Source organism: Pelodiscus sinensis, chromosome 1, assembly GCF_052426305.1.
Source record: "Pelodiscus sinensis isolate ZL-2025 chromosome 1, ASM5242630v1, whole genome shotgun sequence".
NCBI lineage: Eukaryota > Metazoa > Chordata > Testudines > Trionychidae > Pelodiscus > Pelodiscus sinensis.
In genome coordinates this window covers 165922354-165946203 of record NC_143052.1, presented here as the reverse complement: position 1 = coordinate 165946203, position 23850 = coordinate 165922354, and the positions used below count along the sequence as shown (strand labels likewise).

Here is a 23850-nt window from a genome sequence, read left to right as displayed (position 1 = left end):
TACAGACACCTTTTAACTTTTCAAAATGTTAGAGTAGAAAAAGGAAAGCAAAAATTAACTGTCGCTACCTCAACTTATGAAAAGTTAGAATTTCAATTTCCCTTTTGCCATTCTGTAATTTTTCCAAACTTGGAAAGAAAAAAAAAAGATGACAAAAGAAAAAAACAAAAAACCAAACACAACCTGGACATGATATATCATGCATGGTGGAGTTGTCATTCACCAGAAAGGTTTCCACAGGGGCTTTAGGAGTAGCATTTAGTCTCTTTCAGGGCTGTCACCAGTCCCCCTCTGAAATGGGGTCAGTATCCCAAAGTAATTCAAAACAATCCTCAGTGTTCTGAACTAGGGATATAAAATCCGGTTTAATTGGCTAACAGGTTAACATATTGTTTAACTGGTTAAAGGGGTGAGTGGGGGAAGGGGGAGGATCATCTCCAGTCTAGCTAGAGCAGGCCCCCGCCTGTAACTGAGCTGAAATGTCCTCTGCTCTCCTGTCATAGGCAGGGGCTGCTCCAACTCAACCAGAGCAGCCCCTGCCTGCGTCACCCACCCCCCTTCCCCAGCTGCAGACAGGGGCTGAACCAGCTGGGACGCGCCTGCAGGGCACCCTCGCTTGCCACAGAGTAGTCCCTGCCTGAAAGGTATCTGGACCTGCAGCAGGCTCCCCATGAGGCTGGAGCAGCCTCTGGCCCATGGCAGAAGAGAGCTGCTCCAGCCCCACTGGTTAACCTCAACAGGTAAGCCTCACCCTTTAAGGATGAGGATTACCGGTTAACTGGTCAAATCCCTATTCCAAACGAAGGCCTATCATAATAGGACCACAGTTCTCATCCACAGAGCTCTTTTCAGCTCAGTGGAAGCCTGCCTTCCTGGCTCAGACTGCCTTCCTCTGTGTCCCCACTGAAGTCTCCTGCTGCCCTGTGTGTCTGAATACCTTGATTCCCCTTAAGTGAGGCTCTTCTTACCATCCCACAGGAAAGCCCCTGTTACAACTCCATGTCACTCAAATAGCAGAAGAAAGAAAGAAGGGGGACAAAAGACAACAAGGCCAGAATGTTAAAATATTGAATATTTGAAATTTGATTTAAAAAGCCACACAAAAAAAAAAAAAACCCTTATCGATACAGGAAAAATCTCAAAAAATAAAGCAAAAATTTGTGACCATTGTTAGTTTTGAAAAAAGGCCATTTTTGCACAATATGTAGCTAGTGGAGGCCAAGTTCACTGCATACCAGCAACACTTTGTTTCCCCCTCCCTTCACAAGCTCCCTCTGTCAGCCTCCTTTATTAGAGGGGCTCTCTGCAAATCACCTCCACTGCCTCTTCTCATGGCTGGAGCTCTGTGCGCCCCCATTCTTCCCCCCACTAGATGACAGGGCCTTGTGTCTGTGCCCCCATGATTCCCACCTCCTATGTCACAGGACTTTATTCTTTCCTATTAAGCCACGGGCTCTTCCTGTCACCCCATCAAAACCCTCCTATCCATCCTTCCCGGGGTTCTGTGTCCCCATTCCCCACTCGTCCAGGTTTCCCCAGTCTTTCCACCCACTGTATGCTCCTATTTCATACTTCCCTTATTCCTAGGACCCCCATTTCCTCATTGCACACACAGTCCTTGCTTTCTCATTCTTCCCCATGCCAGAATTCACCATTCTCACCCCATGCCAGAATTCAGCATGCTCTGCATGTGTCCCCGATTTCTTCCCCCGCCCCCAGGTTCACCCAGTTTTCTCCCACCATAATTTATTTCTCAGACTGAAAGAAGGCAATAATAAAGTCACAATGTTCACACTAAACTATTGTGAGAATACGTAGAAATGAGACGGGGGAATGGGGAGGGTATGGTTATGCTGGAAAGTATTATTGGATACAATCAATTGGTTCTTTGATCAGTGGTCAATTAGAGGCGCTTGAAGCTGTGGCTCTGCTAAACAGAGGAAAGGATTCAACATGCCCTGTATTTTACCCTAGTTTTCTGATTTTACCTCAAAATCAATAGGGTTCTGTCCACTGATACCCTGAATTTTGGAGTTGGATCAGATACAGGGTTAAAAAGTTATCAGGTTAAATACAGGTAGAGAAATGCCATCAAGTTAAATGTTACTAACAATATTAGAAGGGGAAACAAAGCTAACAATAGTGGCAAATTTCCCCTCACATTTCTATACTACAGGTGAGGCCAAAATGCCTTGCTCTTGGGAAAGAGAGCTTCCATACTGGGATCTGAAGATGGAAGATCCTGGCTTCCAATCATGTAATGAGGACATTATCTCTGAAGAACCTCTCCAGAAGAACATCAAGAAGATACGTGGCGAATATAAACAAAGTGAGTTTGCATTTACAGAATCAAAGGAAACCAGATATAGCTATGATACTTGAAGTGAATGGGAAGGAAGGAAGGAAAACAGACAGACAGACAGAAAGAAAGAATGCAGAGAAAGACATAAGGAGAAAATAAATTCAAAGAAATAAGTAGCTATGAGCTTTCAGGGAGAAAATAATTAAGATAAGAAGAGTGGGGGACCAATGTCAATTTCTAAGTCCTCCTTCTGAGTCTTTAGGGAGGAAGGGTGAGAAAGGGAGTTAGCATCTTGTATACCTTAGATGCACTCAAAATTAACAATTTCATTTAGAACTTGATTTCTTTATCAGACTATGTTAAGTGATTTTTTTTATTTCAAATTCTTTCAGTTTTAACAGTTTAATTTCTTCTTGAACACTTGATATTGATGGTTTCCATTTTGCTTTTCATTCCTTCAGGATAAGGAAATCAATCAGGGCATTTTCACTTCGTATATGCAGGGCTGTTTTTCACACACTATGCCATCTACAAAATGCGTGAGAGGTAAAGGTATTAAATTCACAGAGACAGCAAACCATACTTTCACAGTAGTTAAACATACAAGAAAATCATTGCTATATCAAATTTTATGGAAAAAACCTCAGAACTGGAATAAGTGTTTCCCTTAAATTTTAATGCTAGCACTTGGGCTGTGTCTAGACTGCAAGCCTCTTTCGAAAGAGCCTCTTTCGAAAGAGAGCGTCTAGACTGCACGCGGAACTTTCGAAAGAGCAAGCCGCTTTTTCGAAAGAAAGCACCCAGTGAGTCTGGATGCTCTCTTTCGAAGAAGCCCTATTTACATTCAAGAACGCCTTCTTTTGAAAGAAGCACTTTCGAAAGAAGGCGTTCTTCCTCGTGAAATGAGGTTTACCGCCGTCGAAAGAAAAGCCACGTTCTTTCGATTTAATTTCGAAAGAACGCGGCTGCAGTCTAGACGCAGGTGAAGTTTTTTCGGAAAAAGGCTACTTTTCCCGAAAAAACCCTGAGTCTGGACACAGCCTAAGTGAATAGCTTAATCTGCATTACATGGAAGAGAAATGAACAGCAGTACAAAGGCTGGGAAACAAAGACATTTTTCATTTTGGTGCAGGCCAGTTCAATATTGTGCACTGGGATTATAGCAGATTACATCAAGGTTTTTCTTCTGGCATCTGTTAAGCATGGCAACCAACATTAAATATAGAATTCTCTCCATTCATTCTCCTTTAATAGGTTACATGAAGTTTGACACTAGCTACTCAAATGAGAATGCTATTATCTTCTGATGCATTATCAGTAACAGAGTTTGGATAATATAAATTAGGTAATTTTTTTAAAATAACTGCAACAGCAGAATGAAACAGGAAGTCAGAACCCATTATACAAGTACAGGTTGAACTTTTCTAGTCCAGCACGCTCTAGTCCAGCAACATCCATAATCTGGCACGATTTTAGTTAGCCAGATGTCCACTTATCATCGGTGTGGCCAAGCTTCCTTCGGTTCCATAAAATTCGTTTACAGCCACCAGCCCTGGCTCTCAATATTCTGTGCTGTTATTTAGCTCTAATTTACCCCTAAATGGTCTTCTAAGAGCCCAGTAAGCAGTGGAAGTGTCGGTAATGCTGCTAGATAATATTGACCTCCCGTGGGTCAGCAAATTCTCTGGTTCAGCATCATTCAGGTCCAGAGGGTGCTGGATTAGAGAGGTTCCAACCTGTATTTTAAAAATGAGAAAACTAAGGCCTCAATTCTGAAAACATTTACATGCATGCTTCACTTTTATGCACATATGAAACTGTACTGACTTTGATAGGACTACATACAGTTTATAAGATTATGGCCCAATAGTGGTATTTGGAAATATCCACCAAAAAACACAGTATACAGGGAACCTGGCAAGAGATTTTTTTTAACAATATGAAATGACAATCAAATTATTATAGAAAAGTAAAATACTTAAGCAATATGCTAGAATTTGCCTTTTGAAAAATGGAATAGAAGAAAAATTACTAGTCTGAGCTCTTTTAGCAGTACAATTCACTAGCCAGCAGTATTCCCTGTATGCACGCTTGTGTGGCTGCTCAGGAAAAATTCAGATGTCACCCAGCTGATAAGCAGAGTGCCCACAGCTAGGTTTTTTGTATCTATTGGTGGTGCACATTCACACATGCCTTGTTGCACACAGACACACGCACCAGAGCAAGTGCTTAACAGGAACCCAAATGCCTTTGTTCCTGACTGATTCTAAATTTAAAAGTTTTCAAAAACACAAGAAGTTAGGTCGACAAGTTCAAGTCTATAAAAACAATTTTCCAAAACCTAAAAGTTTGAGTTTAAATATTTCTCTTCAGTGTTTGTATTATAAATACTGCAGCTTATTGCTATTGTATGAAAAATGGAAAGTACAATAGTGTACACTAATCTTAATGTCCAAGGTATATGTAGTATAAAAAGTATATAAAGTATAAAGGAGAGAGAAACAGATTTTCAGCCTTCTTTCTGCTTTAATAATCTTAAATATTATTAGAAACATTGGTCAGGACTTCAAAAAAAATCTAATTTTTTAAAACGGCTGTTTTTCTTCCATTGCTAAGATGACTTTGATGAATATTTATCATGGTAAGACTGTTACTTAAAACCTGGAAGTCTTGATTGCATGCGTATTTTGGAAGCTATTTTATACTGATTCTAGTAATGAATTTGGTCATTGAGAAACAAATCTATTATTCTAACTGACAACAAAGAGTACTTTTTTCCAATCGAAAAATAGCACCATTGTGAACAGTGTACAAATAACATTTTCCCTAAGAAACAGCTTACATTATGCTACTGGCTGTTAAAGGTTGGAAGCACCGAATCAATGCCTACTTGCTTGATGCCCTTTCTAGCACCTTGTTGAATCAGGACTAGGGATGTAAGTGACTAGTTGACTATCTGATAAGCATAAGTTCATCGGATAGTTGAGTAGCGACTCAACTAGTCGCTTCCCCACCTTGCAAGTGGGGGGGGGGGGGGGAGGAGAGCAGAAGCTGGGGTAGCCAACTTAAAAGCTGATTCCTGGTTGGTGCCCAGTCCCGGGCGCCACAGATCTGTTTTTTAAATGTATTAAGAGCCAGCCAGCTGTTAATATATTTAAAAGGCTGAAGTGCAGCAAGGGTGAACCAGGCATGAGCCAGGAATCAGCTGTCTCGGCTCGCACCTGGTCCTCCCCATTGCACTTCTGCTTCTTAAATGTATTAAGAGCCAGATGGCTCTTAAAACATTAAAAAAAAAATCAGGAGGTGCAGTGCCTGGGACTGGGCGTGAGCCAGGAATCAGCTGATAATAAGCCAGGCCAGGGCTGTGAGCTAAGCCTGTTGCAGCTCTGCAGTTTCCTCTCCTCCTCCCCCGCTTATCGACTAACTGATGCAAATTCCATTGACTAGTCGATTAAATGCAATTTAACATCCTTAATCAGGACCTCTGTTACTAATGACAGATATAAACTATTTTTCTCCTCTGCATAATCCAGACAGTGTCATGTGATGGAGAATTTATGAACTAATTTGTAATCCTGGTGAATTCTGTGCATCATATTTTAAAATTCTGCATATTTTATTTGTCAAAACTCCACAATATAATCACTTCCATTACAATTATTTTGGTAATAGATTTCAAAATACTTGTCAGCAGCTATGTCTGTATCAATAAACAAAACAATTTCCCCCAGAGTTAGAGAAACTTCTACAATCACTCAGCTTCTTTTTCTCTATTACGCTTTGGCCAGAGCCTCATTTGGGGTGTGTCACGCATGCCAGCTGGGCATATCTTGGGGAAAAAAACCTCTTCCCCTCTAGTAAGAATTGACTAAAAGACTTTTTCACACCATCCTCTTAGGGTTAACATATTTCAAATTCCCATATAGAAGACACTGATGGGGAGAAGTGGAGGAGGAGCTAGAATTGGAGGGGTCTGTGTGTACTGGGAGAAGGTATTTGGGGGTGACACCGGCGAGTGTGTGCTGAGAGAGTTATGTGGGGGTTTTGGAGGAGGCTTCCTAGGCCTCCCCAGCCAAATCACCTGCATCCTTTCCCCTCCCCAAAGAGCAGTCACAGGGCCAGACACCTACCCTTCCCTTTCCCCCCCCAGAGCACAGCCACAGACTTCGCTCAATGCAGCTTCTTCACTAGTCTGCTAGGTGGGGATGACCCACACCTGCTGAAAGTTTAAGCCATCCTTGGAACAGCTCCATTCACACCCTCCCAGCATGCCATTCCTCAGTCTCTCCTCCCAGAAAAAAAGAGGCCCCTCCCTGCAGTTCCCAGATGTTGCTCCTCTCCCCCATGGGTCTCAGCTCACTGGCTCTAGCAGTTGCCACACAGGAAGAGGGCCCATCCATCTGACCAAGTTGGGCTTCCTATCTTACAAACTGCAGCCAATACCTCCCACATCACACAGTGGGCAGTCGGTCCCTTGCAGGTCTGGCAGCTGCTAAAGGCAGCCAACAGATCTGCAGCACCAATTCTGCAGTAAAAAATGAAATTCAATGCAAAACATTAACTCTGGGCAAATTCTTCATTACACAGTGGTGCAGAATTCCACCTGGAATAAATTTAGGGTTTTTTGCCTGCTAAAAGAAGTTCCCTCAACACATTGTTTGGTTAAGTCTAATTTTAAGCATTCTAAACTGATGGAGCGTCCCCATTGCTGGTTTCACATGGTCACTAGGGATGTAAGCGAATAGTCGACTATCCGATAAGCAAATGCAAATGCTTATCGGATAGTTGACCCAACTAATCCCTTCCCTTCCCACTTGCTGCCTCTGTCAGAGAGAGGCAACAAGGGGATGGAGGAAGCAGGAGCCAGTTCCCCTTAGCACAGTCTCTGCAGGAGGAAGGGGAGGCAGAGGCACAGCAGGAAATGGCCTGAGTGGGGACTGCTTCAGTCCCTGCTCAAGCCGGTTCCCACTGCAAGTGCTTCTGCTTTTGAAATATATAAGAGCCCTATGGGACTTTCGTACATTTCTAAAACAGAAGTTCTGCAGGGAACAAGTAGGGACTCAAGCAGTCCCTTGCTGCTCAAGAGGCAGCAAAGGGGAGGGGACAGGAGCTGGTGCAGGGGAGAGCTGGCTTAAAAGGGGGAGGGGGATAGAGGATGTGAAGCAGCCCCTGTCCACAGGGAGCCCAGTGAGGAGCTGGCTCCCCCCACCCCCCCATCACCCCATGGACTGGGGCTGTTGCCACCAAGCAACCCGTTTGCAGTGGCCAGAGCTGGCTACTGGCAGGGGCTGCTCAGGCTAGGGTGTCAACTATCGGTTATTTTATTAGTTGAGTAGTGAAATTCCCATTGACTACTCAACTAGTTGATAGGCACTTGCGCAGTTCTCCTCTGAAATGTACAAGAGCCCCTGCTGGGCTGGGGAAGTTCCAGATATGAAATGTACAGGAGTCCCCAGCACAGGCTCTGGTGCATTTCAAAGCAGCAACGCAGCATGGAGCTCAGGGCCAGCACTGCCTATTTGAAATGCCATGTGGAGCCTGAGTTAGCTGGGGACTCCCGAGCTGATCCTGGGTTCCACGGAAATGCCACACTGGACCCTGGGCTCATCTGGAGTCCCCAGCTGACCCTGGGCTCATGCACAGCAGCACTGCACAGCTGATCCAGGGCTCAATTGTGAAGCACTGCCCCTTTGAAATACCCTCTCTTCCCCTTCCTTTGCTGCCTCAGAGGTGGGGGGGAGGGGGAAAGAGAGAAGAGAGAGACTAGTTGACTGACTATCCGATAAGCATTTGCTAATCGGATAGTCGACTAGGCCTTAACATCCCTAGCTCAGGCAGCAGCCCCTGGCCACCATGAACAGGGCTGACCGCTGCAAACAAGGGATGCTGGACTTAGTGTGAGCCACGACCAAGAAGTCCCAGCTCATGCTGATTGCTGCACCTCTGCATTTTAAAAGTAGTAAAAGCCCAGTGTCTCTTACTATATTTAAAATGCAGAGCCACAGCATGGGTGGCTCTGGAGCCGGCACAAGCCGAGACTGCTCAGTCCCCGCTGGAGTTGGCTCCTGCAGCTACCTCCGCTGCAGCTCTACAGAGGCACTTACCGACTAATTGTAAAGTCAATACAATTGTATTGACTGTACGATTAGCCAGATAATCGCATTTTAACATCCTTAATGGTCACCTCATTCTTTACTGCATACAAATAATACAACTATAAAATCATACTCTGCCGAGAGGTGGGGGAGAGAGGAGAGAAGAGGTGTGTGGAGAGAAGTGTCTTTACTAGTGGAGAGAAAGACTTCTCTGGCAGAGGTCAATGTGTTCAAAGACCCTCTAAAAGACGTCTGAATTCTATATGGGTCCAAGCCAACAAGAAGGTAGCAACTTAAAAGGAAATCATTTCTAATGAAATTTATCAAGCCTCATTCCAATTTCTGGCAGTTCAGATATAGGCAGTTGTAAGAACTACTCAAATAAACAAGCTTTATGAATACTGATTATTGCTGACTAATATACACTGGCTAACATATATATGTTATGTTGGTACTACCACCTCCAATACATATTTTAAGCATGTAAGTATACAAAATAATAGTAGATATAGTAGTTTATAGTAGGCATTAATAGTAGTTACACAGCCCCACATTAGGGATGTTACAACTCATTTTATTTGAGTAAACGTGTAACTGCTGAAAATTTCAGCGGTTACACACTGAGGGCGAGGGGACAGCTGGCTCCTTGGGAGCTTGTGTGCAAGGGGAGCCAGCTTGTGCCTACCAGGTCCTGCCTGCCCCCTTTCCCTTTTGCTGCTGCCTCTGATGCACAGAAATCTCCCCCTCCCCCCCCCCCGCCACTGTAACTGTGTACATTTACTGAAGAACCATGTAAACAGTTACATTTTCACATCTCTACACCATATTGGCCTATACTTTTGCTCTGATCCTATACACTTATGCTAAGTATCCCATAACATCTTGAATTTGCTGAAGTAAGCCTTGGCTTGAGAAGATAGGAAATTGTCAGTATGAAGACAGATGATTGTTTCTTCGTGGCAACAGGAATAGAGTTGCCCTCACAAACCTAGGGAGTGCTTTCATGCCATTTAGTACCAGGAATGCATATGTTCAGAACAATGGTAAGGGTGCATCATAACTAGAGATGTTAAATGTTGATTAATTGAATAATTGAGTAACCTCATAAATTCTTATCAGTCGACTATTCTATAGTCCCCGGGGCAGGGCCGGCAGTCAGTGTGCTCCGGCCTTATTCCCAAGAACTACTGCCGCTGTATCAGACACAGCAGCACAGGGTGCCAGGTGGGAGCCGGTCTGTGAGGCTCCCCTTGTGGACTGGCTGCCTGTTGCCCTGTGCTGCTGCCGCTTATCAGTTAATCGACTACACTTTTTACAGTACTTTTACATCCCTAATCATAACCTGAAATTCATAGGCTCAGAATGAACGATAAATGGGTATACCATAATACTACCAGGAACAAAAAAGGTAGAAAGTTAATTAAATCCAGTTGCAAAAAGACATACTATACCTATTTTGGTAAGCAAGTATGGTAGAAAGGGTGGCTTTAGTCAGGAGTTGGGAACCTTTTTAGGGTTGGGGGCCTCTGACCCACAGAAAAAAAAATCAGTCGGGGGATGTACAGAAGTCAGAAAAAGAAAACCTATCCTCACTGACATGGCCCCTGACTGAGAAAGACACTCCTCCCGCGTTTCCCTTGCACATCAGAGCATGGGGCGAGGGGGAGGGGAGACTAGGCTAGTAAGTTGTGTGTGCTCCAGCTCCATGGGAGGGCTGGAGTGCCCTCACAGACTCCCCAATGCTGGGGAGGGGATCCCTGAGCCTCAAGGGCTGGATCCAGGCAAGCCAGGAGCCAGACACCCCACCACTGGTTTTAAGGCAAAGTTGGACAAACTTCTGTGCTACAGAAGCCAAGTATTTCTTACTGAATCAGCTGTGCACTGATGTGCATGATCAGAGATGTATCTGCAAACAGAAGGGCTAGAAAATGTGTGGAAATTAAAGAAGAGTCTAGCTGAAATGTAGCAAACTCTATTGGATTTTTCCACTTTGTGGATTTGGATTGCTCTGGGACAACAAATAGGAAGGTAACAATGAATACATAATTTCAGAAAATAGCAAATAGCTTAGCAAAACATTAATGTCCATGTTCAGTAGAAGTTGAAGATGAATTGCTGTTATGCAAAGAAGTCCAACATGCCAAAGGCAATTTTTCTATAAACACACTTACACAGGCACACACTAGATGAAAGGTAATTCCCATTTCTTAGAATTTGGATTTACAAGCATAGTAGTGCCATTAAAGATGTGGCTTCACTTTTTTCCATTCATATAAAACTTTTGGCAAATTGCTAGTCTCCGTGCGTTTTTTTTCATAGGATGCCTCATCCATGTCACATCTAAAAATTACTGCATAAATTATGAACAAAAAATATGAATCAAATGAAGCACTCAGGAAATGACAAAGTGCTGATTAAGATTATTTAAAAAATGACCAGAAAATTTAAAAAGAAAATAGACTTACTGGGCTAATTAATATAGGCTCTCAAGATAGCAGAGGCATGGTTTGCATCGTCATGCTGGGCATGGGAGCAAGAAAAAGAAAGCCCAGAGAAAAAGCTGCCCCAGAGTTAAGCAGAAAAACCTACAGGATACCGGCGAGTAAAAATACTCATCCAATTTTGAAAAAGTAACCCCAAAACTTACTCAATGACTCTACAAAAATGTTGTTGCATGAGCTTTGGGAACAATGAGATCTCTATTTTTGGATACAGTCAAGTTTTCTGTATGCTTTCAAAGTTAAGGAAAACTCTCAGTACTACAGCTGGCCAGATTAATCTCTAATGTAACTCCAGAGGATATAAGCAGTAAGGATGTGAATGGTTAATCAGGAAACATCGCCCTTACTGGGTGATACTTCCCAATTACTGTTAACCAGCAGCCCTCCCCACCCGCTGCCAGAGCCCCCCCTTGCTTACCCTTGTTTAAGCAGTTAACTGGTTAACCATAACATTTAACTGGTTAACTGATTAAATGGGATTTACATCCCTATTAAGCAGTAACTAGAAACACACTAGGGATGAATTTGTTCTAGCATGCCCTATAGCTGCTTTATTTATTCCTGTTCTGAGTTGGACCTCTTCCCCTTTCTTAAATCCAGCACTAATTAAATACTCTCAAGTTCAAGATTTCTTTCAACATATTTCAAATTTGACCTGATTCCAGTTTATTTTGAAAATGATATTTGATTCAAAATTAATTAACTTGGCTTTATATGGTATTTGGGTTTATAGATTTTTCTAATACTTTATGAAAGAAGCACTCTGCAATTTACTTTATGTAGTCCATGTACTAAAAACATGCATTTAAAGCAGCCTTAGTTTTTTCCATACTTTACTCAATTACACATCTTGTATATTATGAAGAACACTGCATAAAAATGGCAGAGAAACCTGTGGCATTCAATCCACCCCAGGAGTTTTAAATTTACACCATGTTAATTGATTAAGAAAGCCATCAATGGAAGCCACATACAAAAACTTCAGCATTCCAAGCACATACTCTGCAATCAAGCAAGACAAAAAACATCAAGCAAACCAAAGGGGACTCTTCATAACTTAACCAACACTTTTCACTTTCAGCAGAAGTTAGACTTGACCCTCAGGTTACAACACAAAGAACTGTACACCCAGGCCAAAAATCATTATACAAAAATATATCAGTGTTGACTATCTACTTGACAAAAAGCACTTGATTGCATGAACTGAAATCATGGTTCAAATACCAACTTCCCAGACTTCCAACCCTGCAGTCAGAGGAGGTCTATCATTGAATTGAGTCTACAAAGCTCATTTTTTAACTCCCAAATCATTGAACTGAGCTCTCCCCACCATGACAGGCATATATACCTGAAAGAATCTAAATTAGGATATTTCTGTTCCCCATTGAAGGATCATGTTCTTTAGGGGCTGCGAGCACTGCTGTAAAGCAATGACAAAAAGAAGCTTGATTAAACGTCATTTGGTTGCTTTTTCACATTTCAAGTTGGTTCCTCTTCCCTCTACATTAATCTCTCCTGGAAGATAACACTGCATTTCCCCTGCAGCCAGAAAGATGCTTTTCAGTCTAGTATTGATATTTATTTTTGCCAGGGTTACAAGCTCATGTAACGTTAATGAAAGGCAAGTGGGGCCATGCCTACTTGGAGTATTCAATATAGTGACGCATCAAATATTGAATATTTAGTAGTGACACTGAAGAACCTCTTTAATTACTGTGCATACAGAGGAACTTTAAGATAACCCACTGAAGACAGTCATGCAGATTGCATTTTTCATTGGAGAAGATCTTCTTTAGCCCAATCCCAGCAAGCTGGAAAAGCAGGAATTCTGAGGTAACTTTAAAATTCACAACTTTTACAGGAAAAAAAATCACGTCAATAGCTACCTGTTCATTGGATTGAGCAATATTTTCTCTGTCTATATCAATGCACACCAATATCATTCCTGAAACACCAAATGTAAAACACACATACATTTGACACTGGTCAGCTTTAACAACAGCCTATACATCTTTCAATAAGAAAACTACATACTTTTGCTTTCTCCTTTTTCAGTCTCTGGAAGACAATAGTCAGAAATCAAACTAAATGGAGGTCTCAGTGCTTACTTCATTTAGTAAACTCTCCTTACAATTAATGTAACACATTAACAATCTGCTTACTACTGTAAATACTTCTATTTCTAGTAGCCTTAGTCCCATTTATATAGGGCTGGCTCATCCAGTAGTTCCTCAAACTCCAAAGCAATTCAAATCCTTTTCTGTGACATCCATCCATCTGTTATTGGGTCTTCCAACCATTCTTTTACTTTCTGCTTCTTACACCATGAGATTTATATATTCTTCTGAATCTTGTTTTCCACTTACCCAAACCAACTAAGTTTGGACTCCTCCTGCTTTTCTATAATGAGTACCACTTTCACACTTCCCCAATTCATTCATTCTGAACATGGCCTATCTTTGTAACTCCAAGCAATCACCTTAACATTATTTCCCCGGTATTCACGATCTTCCTGTCTCTTCCTTATTATCCTGCATTCTGAGCCATACAAAAGCATACGTCTAATTACAATCGTGTAGATCTTACTTTTCAGTTTGACAGGCACTCTCCTAAGTCAGATCACTCCACTCACTTTTCCCCATTTAGTCTATGCCTTTCCTGTACAGGCAGTCCCCGACTTACGCGGATCCGACTTATGGCGGATCCGCACTTACGAACGGGGCTTTTCTCGCCCCGGAGCTCATGGGCGGCGGATCGCCACCCGTGTCCTCCGGGGCGAGAAAAGCTTCTCCCGGTCTCCCTGGTCTGCTGGGGGGGTCCAGCAAAGCTGCTGGACCCCCCCAGCAGACCAGGGACACCCGAGCAAAGCCGCCCAGGCTAGTGCCCCCCCCCCAGCAGACCAGGCTTTTCTTACCTACCCCTGGGGTAGAGCAGCTGGGGGCTGCCGGGTTGGTCCCGCAGCGCCGCTCCGGACCAACCCAGCAGCACCCCAGCTGCTCTGCCCCTGGAGTCCTGATTCAGCCGCTGCTGGTCAGTTTCAGCAGCGGCTGAATCAGGACGCCTGGGGCAGAGCAGCTGGGGTGCTGCTGGGTTGCTCCAGTAGAGCCAAGGAGCCGCGCTACTGGAGCAACCCAGCAGCACCCCAGCTGCTCTGCCCCTGGAGTCCTGATTCAGCCGCTGCTGGTCAGTTTCAGCGGCGGCTGAATCAGGACGCCTGGGGCAAAGCAGCTGGGGTGCTGCTGGGTTGCTCCAGTAGAGCCGAGGAGCCGTGCTACTGGAGCAACCCAGCAGCACCCCAGCTGCTCTGCCCCAGGCGTCCCCAAGTCAGCCGCTGCTGAAACTAACCAGTGGCTGACTACAGGAAGCCCCAGGCAGAGTTGCTCTGCCCCAGGCTTCCTGGAATCAGCCGCTGATCAGTTTCAGCAGCAGCTGACTTGGGGACCCCTGGGTTTCTTAAGTTGAATCTGTATGTAAGTCAGAACTGGCATCCAGATTCAGCCACGGTTGAAACTGATCAGTTTCAGCAGCGGCTGACGCCAGTTCCGACTTACATACAGATTCAACTTAAGAACAAACCTACAGTCCCTATCTTGTACGTACCCGGGGACTGCCTGTACTTATAAGTTGATCACTTAGTTATGATGTACCATAACTGACTGAACTGTACCATTGAACGTTGGTATTTGGACTGTTGTACTTTTGGTGTTTAAGATTACTGTAAGTCACATATTTCATATTAACATTTGATTACACTATCAATATTTGTAGTGCAGTACCATCTGATTCATAACACAAAGAGGAATCTATATTGTGAAAACTTTAAAAAAGCCCTCAAGACCTATACTGTATATTCCTTTCAGTTTTCAAGGAACAGGTTATAACTGTGTGGAATAAAAATTATAAAAAAAAAAAAAACCAGAGATATTGTCAGAAACAATTCTATTTTTGCAATATAAAGAAAATTTGAACAGGATTTGTCTGGTTTAACTGAGTAACCCCAAAACCAAGTATTTACATGAATTTTAAGCAATTCTGATGAAGTTTATTTACACTAAGAGGGGAAAAAACAGGTTGATCAGATACAACATTTATAATGAAACAGGAAGGGCCAGAAGCAAAACTCTAGATCCAGCCACCACCTGAACATCGGGGCAGTTCTGGTCCCAGTCGAAAGCTGGCTGCTTAGGCAGATCTCAGAAATGATAAAAATTGTGCATAATGTCTCAGATCTAGTTCTCACCAAAGACATTTCTAAAACCAACACTTGTTTAAAAAGCCACACTGTTGTCCTGAACATCAAGTGTGTTTCCCTTCCTCGATTCATTCTTGTAAATAAATCTGGGAGGAGAGAAACACTTGAGACTGACTAGGCAGATACATTTAGGTCTTCACTTTAAGGACACTGTTCTGTCTGACAAGGAATGAATTTGCAACTCCCACATTGCTTTATTCCCCAGTAAGGCACTTAAAAGTGGCTTTGTTTCTTCCTGCACTAATTTGTCCAAGTGTCGTATTACCATAGAACATAGTACAATAAGCTGATGGAAACTACCACACTCAGTTCTCTCTGAATCACAGTCGTCAATCCTTACTCATGTGGACTGCAATTTACTCAACTTATACTGATTTCAAAGTGATTTTTAAAAGCATCCTACTGTTTTATGGAGGCTTTCAGAAAGGCGAAGTTCACAGTGCCTTGCTCAGTGAAACTGCCACAGTCTGAAACCCTGCCTCATAAGGACACTCTTGACATTACCTGATCTTTGAAAGGTTGAAGATCAAAGAGGGAGGGGTCCCCATAACTTTTCTCTCAACCCCAGCTGGACTTAAACTTCACAATACACACACCCTTCTCCAACCGGCTCGGAACAAACAACAACAGCCTTCCCTCCTTTGCCGTGTTGTAATATCTGGACGCTCCCCAGCTGCCCTTGGCGACTGGCACGTAGCCACTGACTTCTACTTCTCAACCTGTTCCAAGAGTTTGGCTGGCAACTGTTTCCCATTACAGTGCGCAGCGCTGGGGAGAGCCAGAACAGAAAGTGAATTCAATGAGGCTCGGAAGGTAGGATAGAATGGGGATCTGCAGCTTATTTCTCCAGTCCCGATCAGGAAGGAGACGAAAAACGCAGTCAATAAAGCCAGGCAGGAAAGTTCCCCCCCACTCCCTGGCGCTACTGCGCGCCTACCTGTGCGTGGCCGACTCCTGGGGGTGAGCCTCGTGCCCTTCCCCCGGCTCCTCCTTGGTCCGGGGAGGGCTCTTGGTGAAGAACCTGGAGAAGCTGGTGTGCCAGGAGGGGCCGCTTCTCCTCCGGCTGCCCCAGCCAGACATCTCCGGCAGAGTGAGAAGGGGAAGCGGCGTCGATGGCTCGGGGCAGGACGGAAACCCTTCGCCGCCTCCCAGCAGCGCAGCCCCCGCGCACCGCCGCTGCTGCCCGCTCACTAGTCCCTACTCCATAACTGCAGCGGGGACGCGGCGCAAGGAAAGAGCCCAGGCAGCGCCACTGAGCGACCCGGTTCCCCCTCTTCTCCGAGGCACAAGAGCGGCTGCCCGGCTCCCGGCCGCCCTCAAGGCGGAGCTGCGACTGCCTGCGGGGGCACGCCCTCTCCCCCCATCCCATCAGCAGCCCGGGGCCGCCACAGCTCCGCCCCTTTCTCCTCCTCCTCCCGGGCACGGCTTTATGGGACGCTTCCTCTCCCGCCCCTGCCGGCTCCTTAGTCAGGAAACTTGGGGAGTTTGGAGACTCTGTATATGCTGAAATATGTAGTATACGCACTGCTCCTTACACTCACCAATAACGCGTTTTAGTCTTTCAAACGGTGCACACCAGTCGGGTCTACACCGACCATTTAATTTGCAGTTGGAAGGCCAGTCAGCTACCTTCCCCCAGAAATTACTGGAGGTTTAAAGAAGCCCCAATGTTAAGCCTTCTCCATAAAGGGTCTTGCTGCTTTTAAATCGAGTCAGCCCAACCCAGAGGAAGAAGCAACAGCATCACTTTGAGAATGACTTCTTTTTTTGCCAGCTGCTGGAAGATTGCTAACATTTTTACTACTAAATTTAAGAGATACCCCATATGGATAGTGATAGAAACGTAGCCGTGTTAGTCTGGTGTAGCTGAAACAAAAAACAGGACTATGTAGCACTTTAAAGACTAACAAGATGGTTTATTAGGTGATGAGCTTCTGTTCTGAAATTTGATTTGTTCTTTTCATGTGTGTTCATTTTTTTAATTGTATCCTTTGGTATATATGGTTGTGACAATTTTCTTCCACTATTTGATCTGAGGAAGTGGGTCTGGCCCACGAAAGCTCATCACCTAATAAACCATCTTGTTAGTCTTTAAAGTGCTACATAGTCCTGTTTTTTGTTTCACCCATATGGATAGGCCTTGTGGTCTTAAGGCAATTCTTGATTTAGGGCAGAGGATTGCTTTTGCATTTGGAATAAAAGTAATTAAGATTCTGAAGGAAAATTTGGAAAGCAACAGTTTATAAAGAGCAATTAAATGAAACTGCATGGGTAGGTCGCAGTCCTGGCAGATGCCACGAAGTCCACCCCCAGCTTTGTAACCACAGAATAATCATCACATTCAGACAAAATTGTAATAACAGATTATTTCCATGTACTCTCTAGTTTTTCTTGCAAACTCCCATACCACAGTCCTCCCCCATCTCTATCCTCTTTGAATTGTAGTAATTGAAAAGCACACAATAATAATCCATATTTATAAAGTACACAGTAGCGTCACAGGCGTGAATAATCATCAATTAATCCTACCATGAAATAATTAAGTATGAAACAATAAGTAGTTTGTACACAGTGACACAGACAGATAATGTAGCTGCATACAGAATCTGTTAACCTTACCAGTGAATTGGCAGGGGAGTCTCTGCAGTGAAACACAACAGATTATCAGTTCTCTAATGGACCAGGTACTAGGGATGTGAAGGACTAGTCAACTATCCGATAAACAAATGCTTATCAAATAGTTGAGAGGATAGTCGACTAATAACTTCCCCCCCATCCCTTGCTGCCTCTATCAGATAGAGGCAGAGAGGGGGATGAGGGGAGAGAAGATGGGGAGTACTTCAAAGTGGCAGCACCGCACAGAACCTGGGATCAGCTGCGTCGGGCTCCTTGCGGCATTTCAAAATCCCCAGCTGACCCCGGGGTTCAGCACTTTCCCTTTTAAAGAGTAGCAACAGCCCTTCAGCTGTTGCTACACTTCAAAGGTGGAATTGTAATAGAGATGTAGCTGTGTTAGTCTGGTCTTGCTGAAACAAAAGACAGGACTATGCAGCACTTTAAAGACTAAGGCACCCTATCGACTAACAGAAGAGTCAATGCAAAAAATGCATCAACTATTCGATTAGTCAGTTACCCAACACTTAAACATTCTTACTAGGTACAAAGAGCCAAACAATCTGAAACTCTAGTTTTCCCTCTAACAACCTTTCGCACTCAAAAAGGAGTGTTCCTTTGGCACCTCAGAGACTATCCAAAATATATAGACTCAAGAACTTTCGTGGGCAAAACCCATTCATTTTAGAGTTCAGTGGTTTTTTTCTTTTCTTTCTTCATTGTTCCAAAGAGCAAAAACAACATAAACATAGATCATATGGAATGACAGTTCTGGTTTGGGGGCACACAAACTAGCATTCTATTCATAATGTAAACTACATTTATCCAAAGCTGGGCTGCGTTTTGCAGTTGTAATACATTTATTATCTTGTCAGGTGCCCAGGAGTCTCTGACCAGCAGGTGCCTTCTCAAGAAATAAATTAGGCACAAAAATAAAATAAGTCGCAGGCATGTATGGCTATAGCAAGCCAGCTTTTACCATCCGTATCTTCCCATGTAGGGAAAAGTACACTCTTGTGCCCTGGGATACATATTTACCCTGTGGCAAGTGGCAGAACATATTAACACAGCTGTCAACATTAAAGGCATTACTAACACATGGAAGACAAGCAGATGGAGGAACATTGTCATCTTCCTCAAATTACAATAGTATCTATGGACAGTATGAGATAATACAATATTGTCCTAAGTAGCAAAAAAAAAAAAAAAAAAATCATTAAAACATTTTCAGCATGAACAACAGAAGAGTATACTATACAGGCCCAGTCTCTTCTCAGATGTTCAGATTTAGTTTATTAGGTCATCCTGGTAAATTTTTGCTAGGATCACTACATCAAATGAGAGAGAAAGTTTTATCCACTCCACAATCTGTTATTTTCTGCTGCCATTCAAATTATAACAGCTTGGACACGGGAAAAACTTCCTCCCTCTTTGCTTTTTCAATGTGAACAGATGGTGACATTTTAACTGATTGTGCTTTCAGAATTTTCCTCCTTTTACAGGTCCTTCAAAATGTTTTAGTAAACTGTTTTGCTTAGTTTGACAGAAAGGAGGAACGAAATTCTTTAATGTACTGATTTATGATTCTTAAAGCTGCATTAGATTTTGATATACTAGTGTGAAAATTATACAAAATATAGGCCCTAGCATTTTCTTTGTAAATAGTATAGCAACTAGACAGTACCAAAATGTCTTTCCATAAGAGTATTTCTTTTGGACTAATACATTAGGAATTGGTTTATAGTTTTAATCATAGTCATCCTAAATGTCTGTACAGTGTAGGGATTTTTCTTTCATTTAAATGTCTGACATACTTTATTCCCTTACAAAACAACAACAAAAAGCCCCTCTGCTTTTAATTTCCTAATCTGAGAAATATATTGCTCAATACATTTAGGATAAATGTTGCCAGCCATACTTTTCGATTCGTTTTGATTCAGATAATGCACACATAGGTAAAAGCATCACAAATCTGAAATTTATTTTATAAGTGAGTGGTCCACAAGACACCTCTTATTTGTCCTCCCTGCAACACAGTGCATAACAACAAGATTTCTAATATGTTATGAAATCACCAGCGTGAAAACAATCTCATGTACAGTAATTCCTCATTTAACACTATAGATATGTTTCGGAAAATGATCGTGTTAAGTGAAAACGTGTTATGCAGGGTCAATTTTCCCATTGACAGTAATGGAAAAGGTGGGGGTTGCGTTTCAAGTGGTGGTGTCTGTTGGGACCGGGACATAAGGTTGGGGAAGACAGGGGACTGGGTTACAGCAGGGAGGGGAGATGTTTGGCTCTGGGGAAGGGAAAGAGAGGAGAGGGGAGGGAGATTGGTTTGGGAGTATGCCCCTGTGACAGGTCTGCCGGGACCTGCACTGCATCTGGCAAGGGGGAGTCGCCGGGGAACGGCGCGGCGAGCGGTGAACCCTCCGCCGCTTTGCAGGGAGGCGGGGGAAGCCATCAGCAACAGCTGGGGAAATCGTGTTATTCCGGGGACGGTTGTGTAATTCAAAAAAATGTTCCCTAAAAAAAAATCATGCTATCGTGAAAACGTGTTAAGCGGGCACGTGTTAAATGAGGAATTACTGTAATTACTCCCATCCATTTTTTGCTAGCTAACAAACAATCACTCTTCTTAATGCTGAAATGTCTATATATGATGTTACATTAGGATTTCAAAGCCATGTGCACATTGTAGAATGAATGTGTACAATAAAATGGATTAAAGTTTGGCTCTCAAACATACATACTTCCCAGAGTAAATTTACTTGCAGAGATTATTAGGGTATAAACTATTGGACTATGAAGTTATCCTGATTGGATCAATCTCTTCCCTCCCATCTCATCCCATTATAATGTATAAGGTTGAGTATACAAGCCCTCAGCTTTACAACAATATTTTCATATCCTTTAACCATGAACACATTGATCCTCAATTTGATTTAAAAGTTGTTTTAAGAAGAGACATGTTTGAAGAAGCTGTTAGTGTTCAATGCTTTTGGTGCACAGCAAAGGCAGCTAGAAATAATGTATGTTATTAAGTTTAGCTGCAGCCCTCCCATGTAGCTACTGAAGGCCATAAGTAATTTTTAATACGATTAATATAGTTTCCCCTGTGGTTGAAGATTAAATGTACTCCTATTACAATGGCATATAGTTTACAGAAACTTTCAACTTATTCTTTTTTGTATTGTTTACATTTACACAACAGTAAAAACACAAGATAAAAGGGGAAAGTTGTTTTAAAGAATATTAGTCTTTAAGTTGTCCTTACACAGAAACACAAGATTAACTGATACTATGAAGTTCATTTAAAACAGATTTTCAGTAGACCTCAGAAAGTTGCAAAAGGATATAAAAATCAGGATTACTTAGAAAGATAACAGAATAGGTACATTACAGCTAATTAATACAGGCTACTCTAAAAGGGCTTTCAGGACATTTCCCGCAGAAACAATATCAAGTTACATCAGTGTGATATGAATGACAAAAATTCACTAGTTGTGCTCATACTGATACACACATGCCAGTGATGAAATGTACTTATGGGTGATCCTGCCAGTTGCTGAATACCTTCTATTGTAATGAGGGCAAGGACAGTCAGCAGGCCCCTAATGATGGCATATTCTCCAAGGTGATACCTTTCTCAGTCAACCATCCACTTACTGCCTGCCCTATGTGGTAAAGTTTTAGTTAGATGAATTAATTTGGTATCTTACCTTCTTTCAATTTGTTATACATGTAATATGACATGAAAGTACAAATCATAGAGTCCACGAAAGCATGTGAGGACTACTAAAACATTTCTCTTACAAGAAAATAGAGATCATGACATATAGATTCTACAAATATTTTTAGTTAATAAAAAACACTTTTCATCCCATGATCTCAGAACCCTTTACAAATATCAGACTAATAATAATTATAATAGTCACTATATAATATGCACAAATTACTGCATCTAATCTACAAAAATCCACTATATTTAAGATCATAAATGGCCCAGTCTTTGAAAACCAAAAATCTGAATTTTACAAGTGTGTTATAGATGCATGAATACTGACCCTTTGTCAGGTCAAAAAACAATAATGGATATGGATTACCTTTGCTCAGTTTCAATTAAGGTGAATGGAGATTACAAAGTAAAATCCTATTCCAAAGCCCTCATACGCCTTCCCAGCTATTATTTTCTCTCCCTGAAAAACAGCCAGATGTAGTACAAGTAGAATGAAATTCTAGTACTATACTCACTCTACTTTGCTCCAAAGGAAGAATCTTGGTTTTTAATTATGGAGACAAATAGGCAATCCAGGAGAGTCTTGATTCTTGGGCTTGTACCAGACTCTTTGACTGACTGGATTCAATAAGAATTCTGGAGGTTTCAACTTCAAATGTTCCAGAGTCTAAAGAGACTGCATGAAACAACTTATTATTCAATCCTAGCACAGCTATAGGAAGAGTTCAAAACTTGTCTGAATATACAAAAAAGTTTTTTACAATACAGTAGAACAGAGTTACAAACTGACCAGTCAACCATACTCTTCTGTTTGGAAGGGACATATGCAATCGGGCAGCAGCAGAGACACACACATACATACAAATGCAATAATGCACGCAGCCTGCAAAAAAGTATAAAAACAGACAAGGAAAATCTTTAAAAATATGCAAGAAATTGCCCATCAGATTTTGTGTGCACAATTGAGTGGTTAAGCATTAGCATAATTGAAATCAACATTTGAAAAACAACAACCTCAACCATCAAAAATTTAGCAGGGAAAAGAAGAATTGTCTTAATAATCATAATTTTAAAATTGTATAAATTGGTAAAGTAAATTGTGTCCCTCTACTGGTGTGAAAAGGTTTTACACGATTGGACAATATGTATGTCTCCCTCATGATATTTAAGATTTTCTGTACAACTTTAAGTTACCATCATGATTCAAACATGGATGCAAATTGAGCAAGGATCATACAAAGTTGAGAAGAGTAAGATGAGATTATTTAAAGAATAGTCTAAAAACAGTGATGGTTTAAACTTGTTTCCTAAAATGATTGTAGTCGTATTCAGGGTTCCACACTGAGATCAAACTGTGGATTGATGAGACCAGATGGCAAACAGCTTCCACTTTGATATGGAAGTAGACATGGTAGAAAACTTTGTTATTTAACAACACATTGCAAATTTGCTTGAGCAAGACTCCTCTTTAGGATCTAGCCATGGAAGCTCCAGACTCTTAAAATGAAGCCCCCACTGGTTCAGGTGGAGCAGTTGACCATGAACTTGGGAGATTAAGTCTTGTTTCAGTGAAAGTGAAGCTAGAACCTCCATTGACCCATTCAGTAGAGTGGAGAACCAGTACTGCCTGGGCTACCTTCAGGCTATCACTATAATCCAGGAATGGTCCAGTTTGATCTTTAGGTACACTCTACATAGGAGGAAGGCATAGGAAAGTCTCTTTGACCAGGGTACCAGAAGAGCATCTGTTATGGAACTAGGAAAGACGTTTTAGAGAGCAAAACTGCTGGAATTTCCTGTTGGTTTTAGTTGCAAATAGATCTATTAGGGAAATCCCCTCTGCTGGAAAATGCATCTGTTTACATGTATAGGAACCAGAAATTTGATTAGCCAGGTAATAGATTTGCACTCATAATCTCAGGAAAGCAGTGAGAACTGAAATACATTTCATGAAAACCTGAGGAGCTGCTGGCTGGCTAAAAGGCAGCATGGTGAACTGAAAGGAGAGTGTGTCACTATGAATGTGAGATACTTTCTATGATCTTGATAAATTGCCACTTGAAAGGATAAATCTTTTAAATAGAGGGCAACATACCAGATTCCAGAATCCAGGTAAAGAATAAAGGATGCCAGGTTACCATGTACAACTTTATGGTTTTGAGATATCTGTTGAGCTAGCACGGGTGTAACACTGACCTGACACCTCCATTTGCTTCCAAGATTAAAAAGATCATGGAAATAGAACCCTTTCCCTCAGATTCTGAGGAACCTCTATGGCTCCTACCTAAGGGAGAAGCTGAACTTCCTGGAGGAGGAGCTCCTCGTGATAGCAGTCCCTGAAAAGG

At 42.3% G+C, this 23850-nt stretch overlaps 1 protein-coding gene across 1 annotated transcript in view; it reads right to left on the bottom strand.

The window, feature by feature from the left end:
* CRYBG3 (crystallin beta-gamma domain containing 3) overlaps nucleotides 1-16520 on the bottom strand; it is a 116835-nt gene extending 100315 nt beyond the window's left edge. The window contains exon 1 of the mRNA XM_075908983.2: nucleotides 16088-16520. Within this exon, the coding sequence (XP_075765098.2) occupies nucleotides 16088-16230 (143 nt within the window). The 5' untranslated portion in view covers nucleotides 16231-16520. The remainder of the gene's footprint in view (nucleotides 1-16087) is intronic.
* Nucleotides 16521-23850: the final 7330 nt, after the last annotated feature.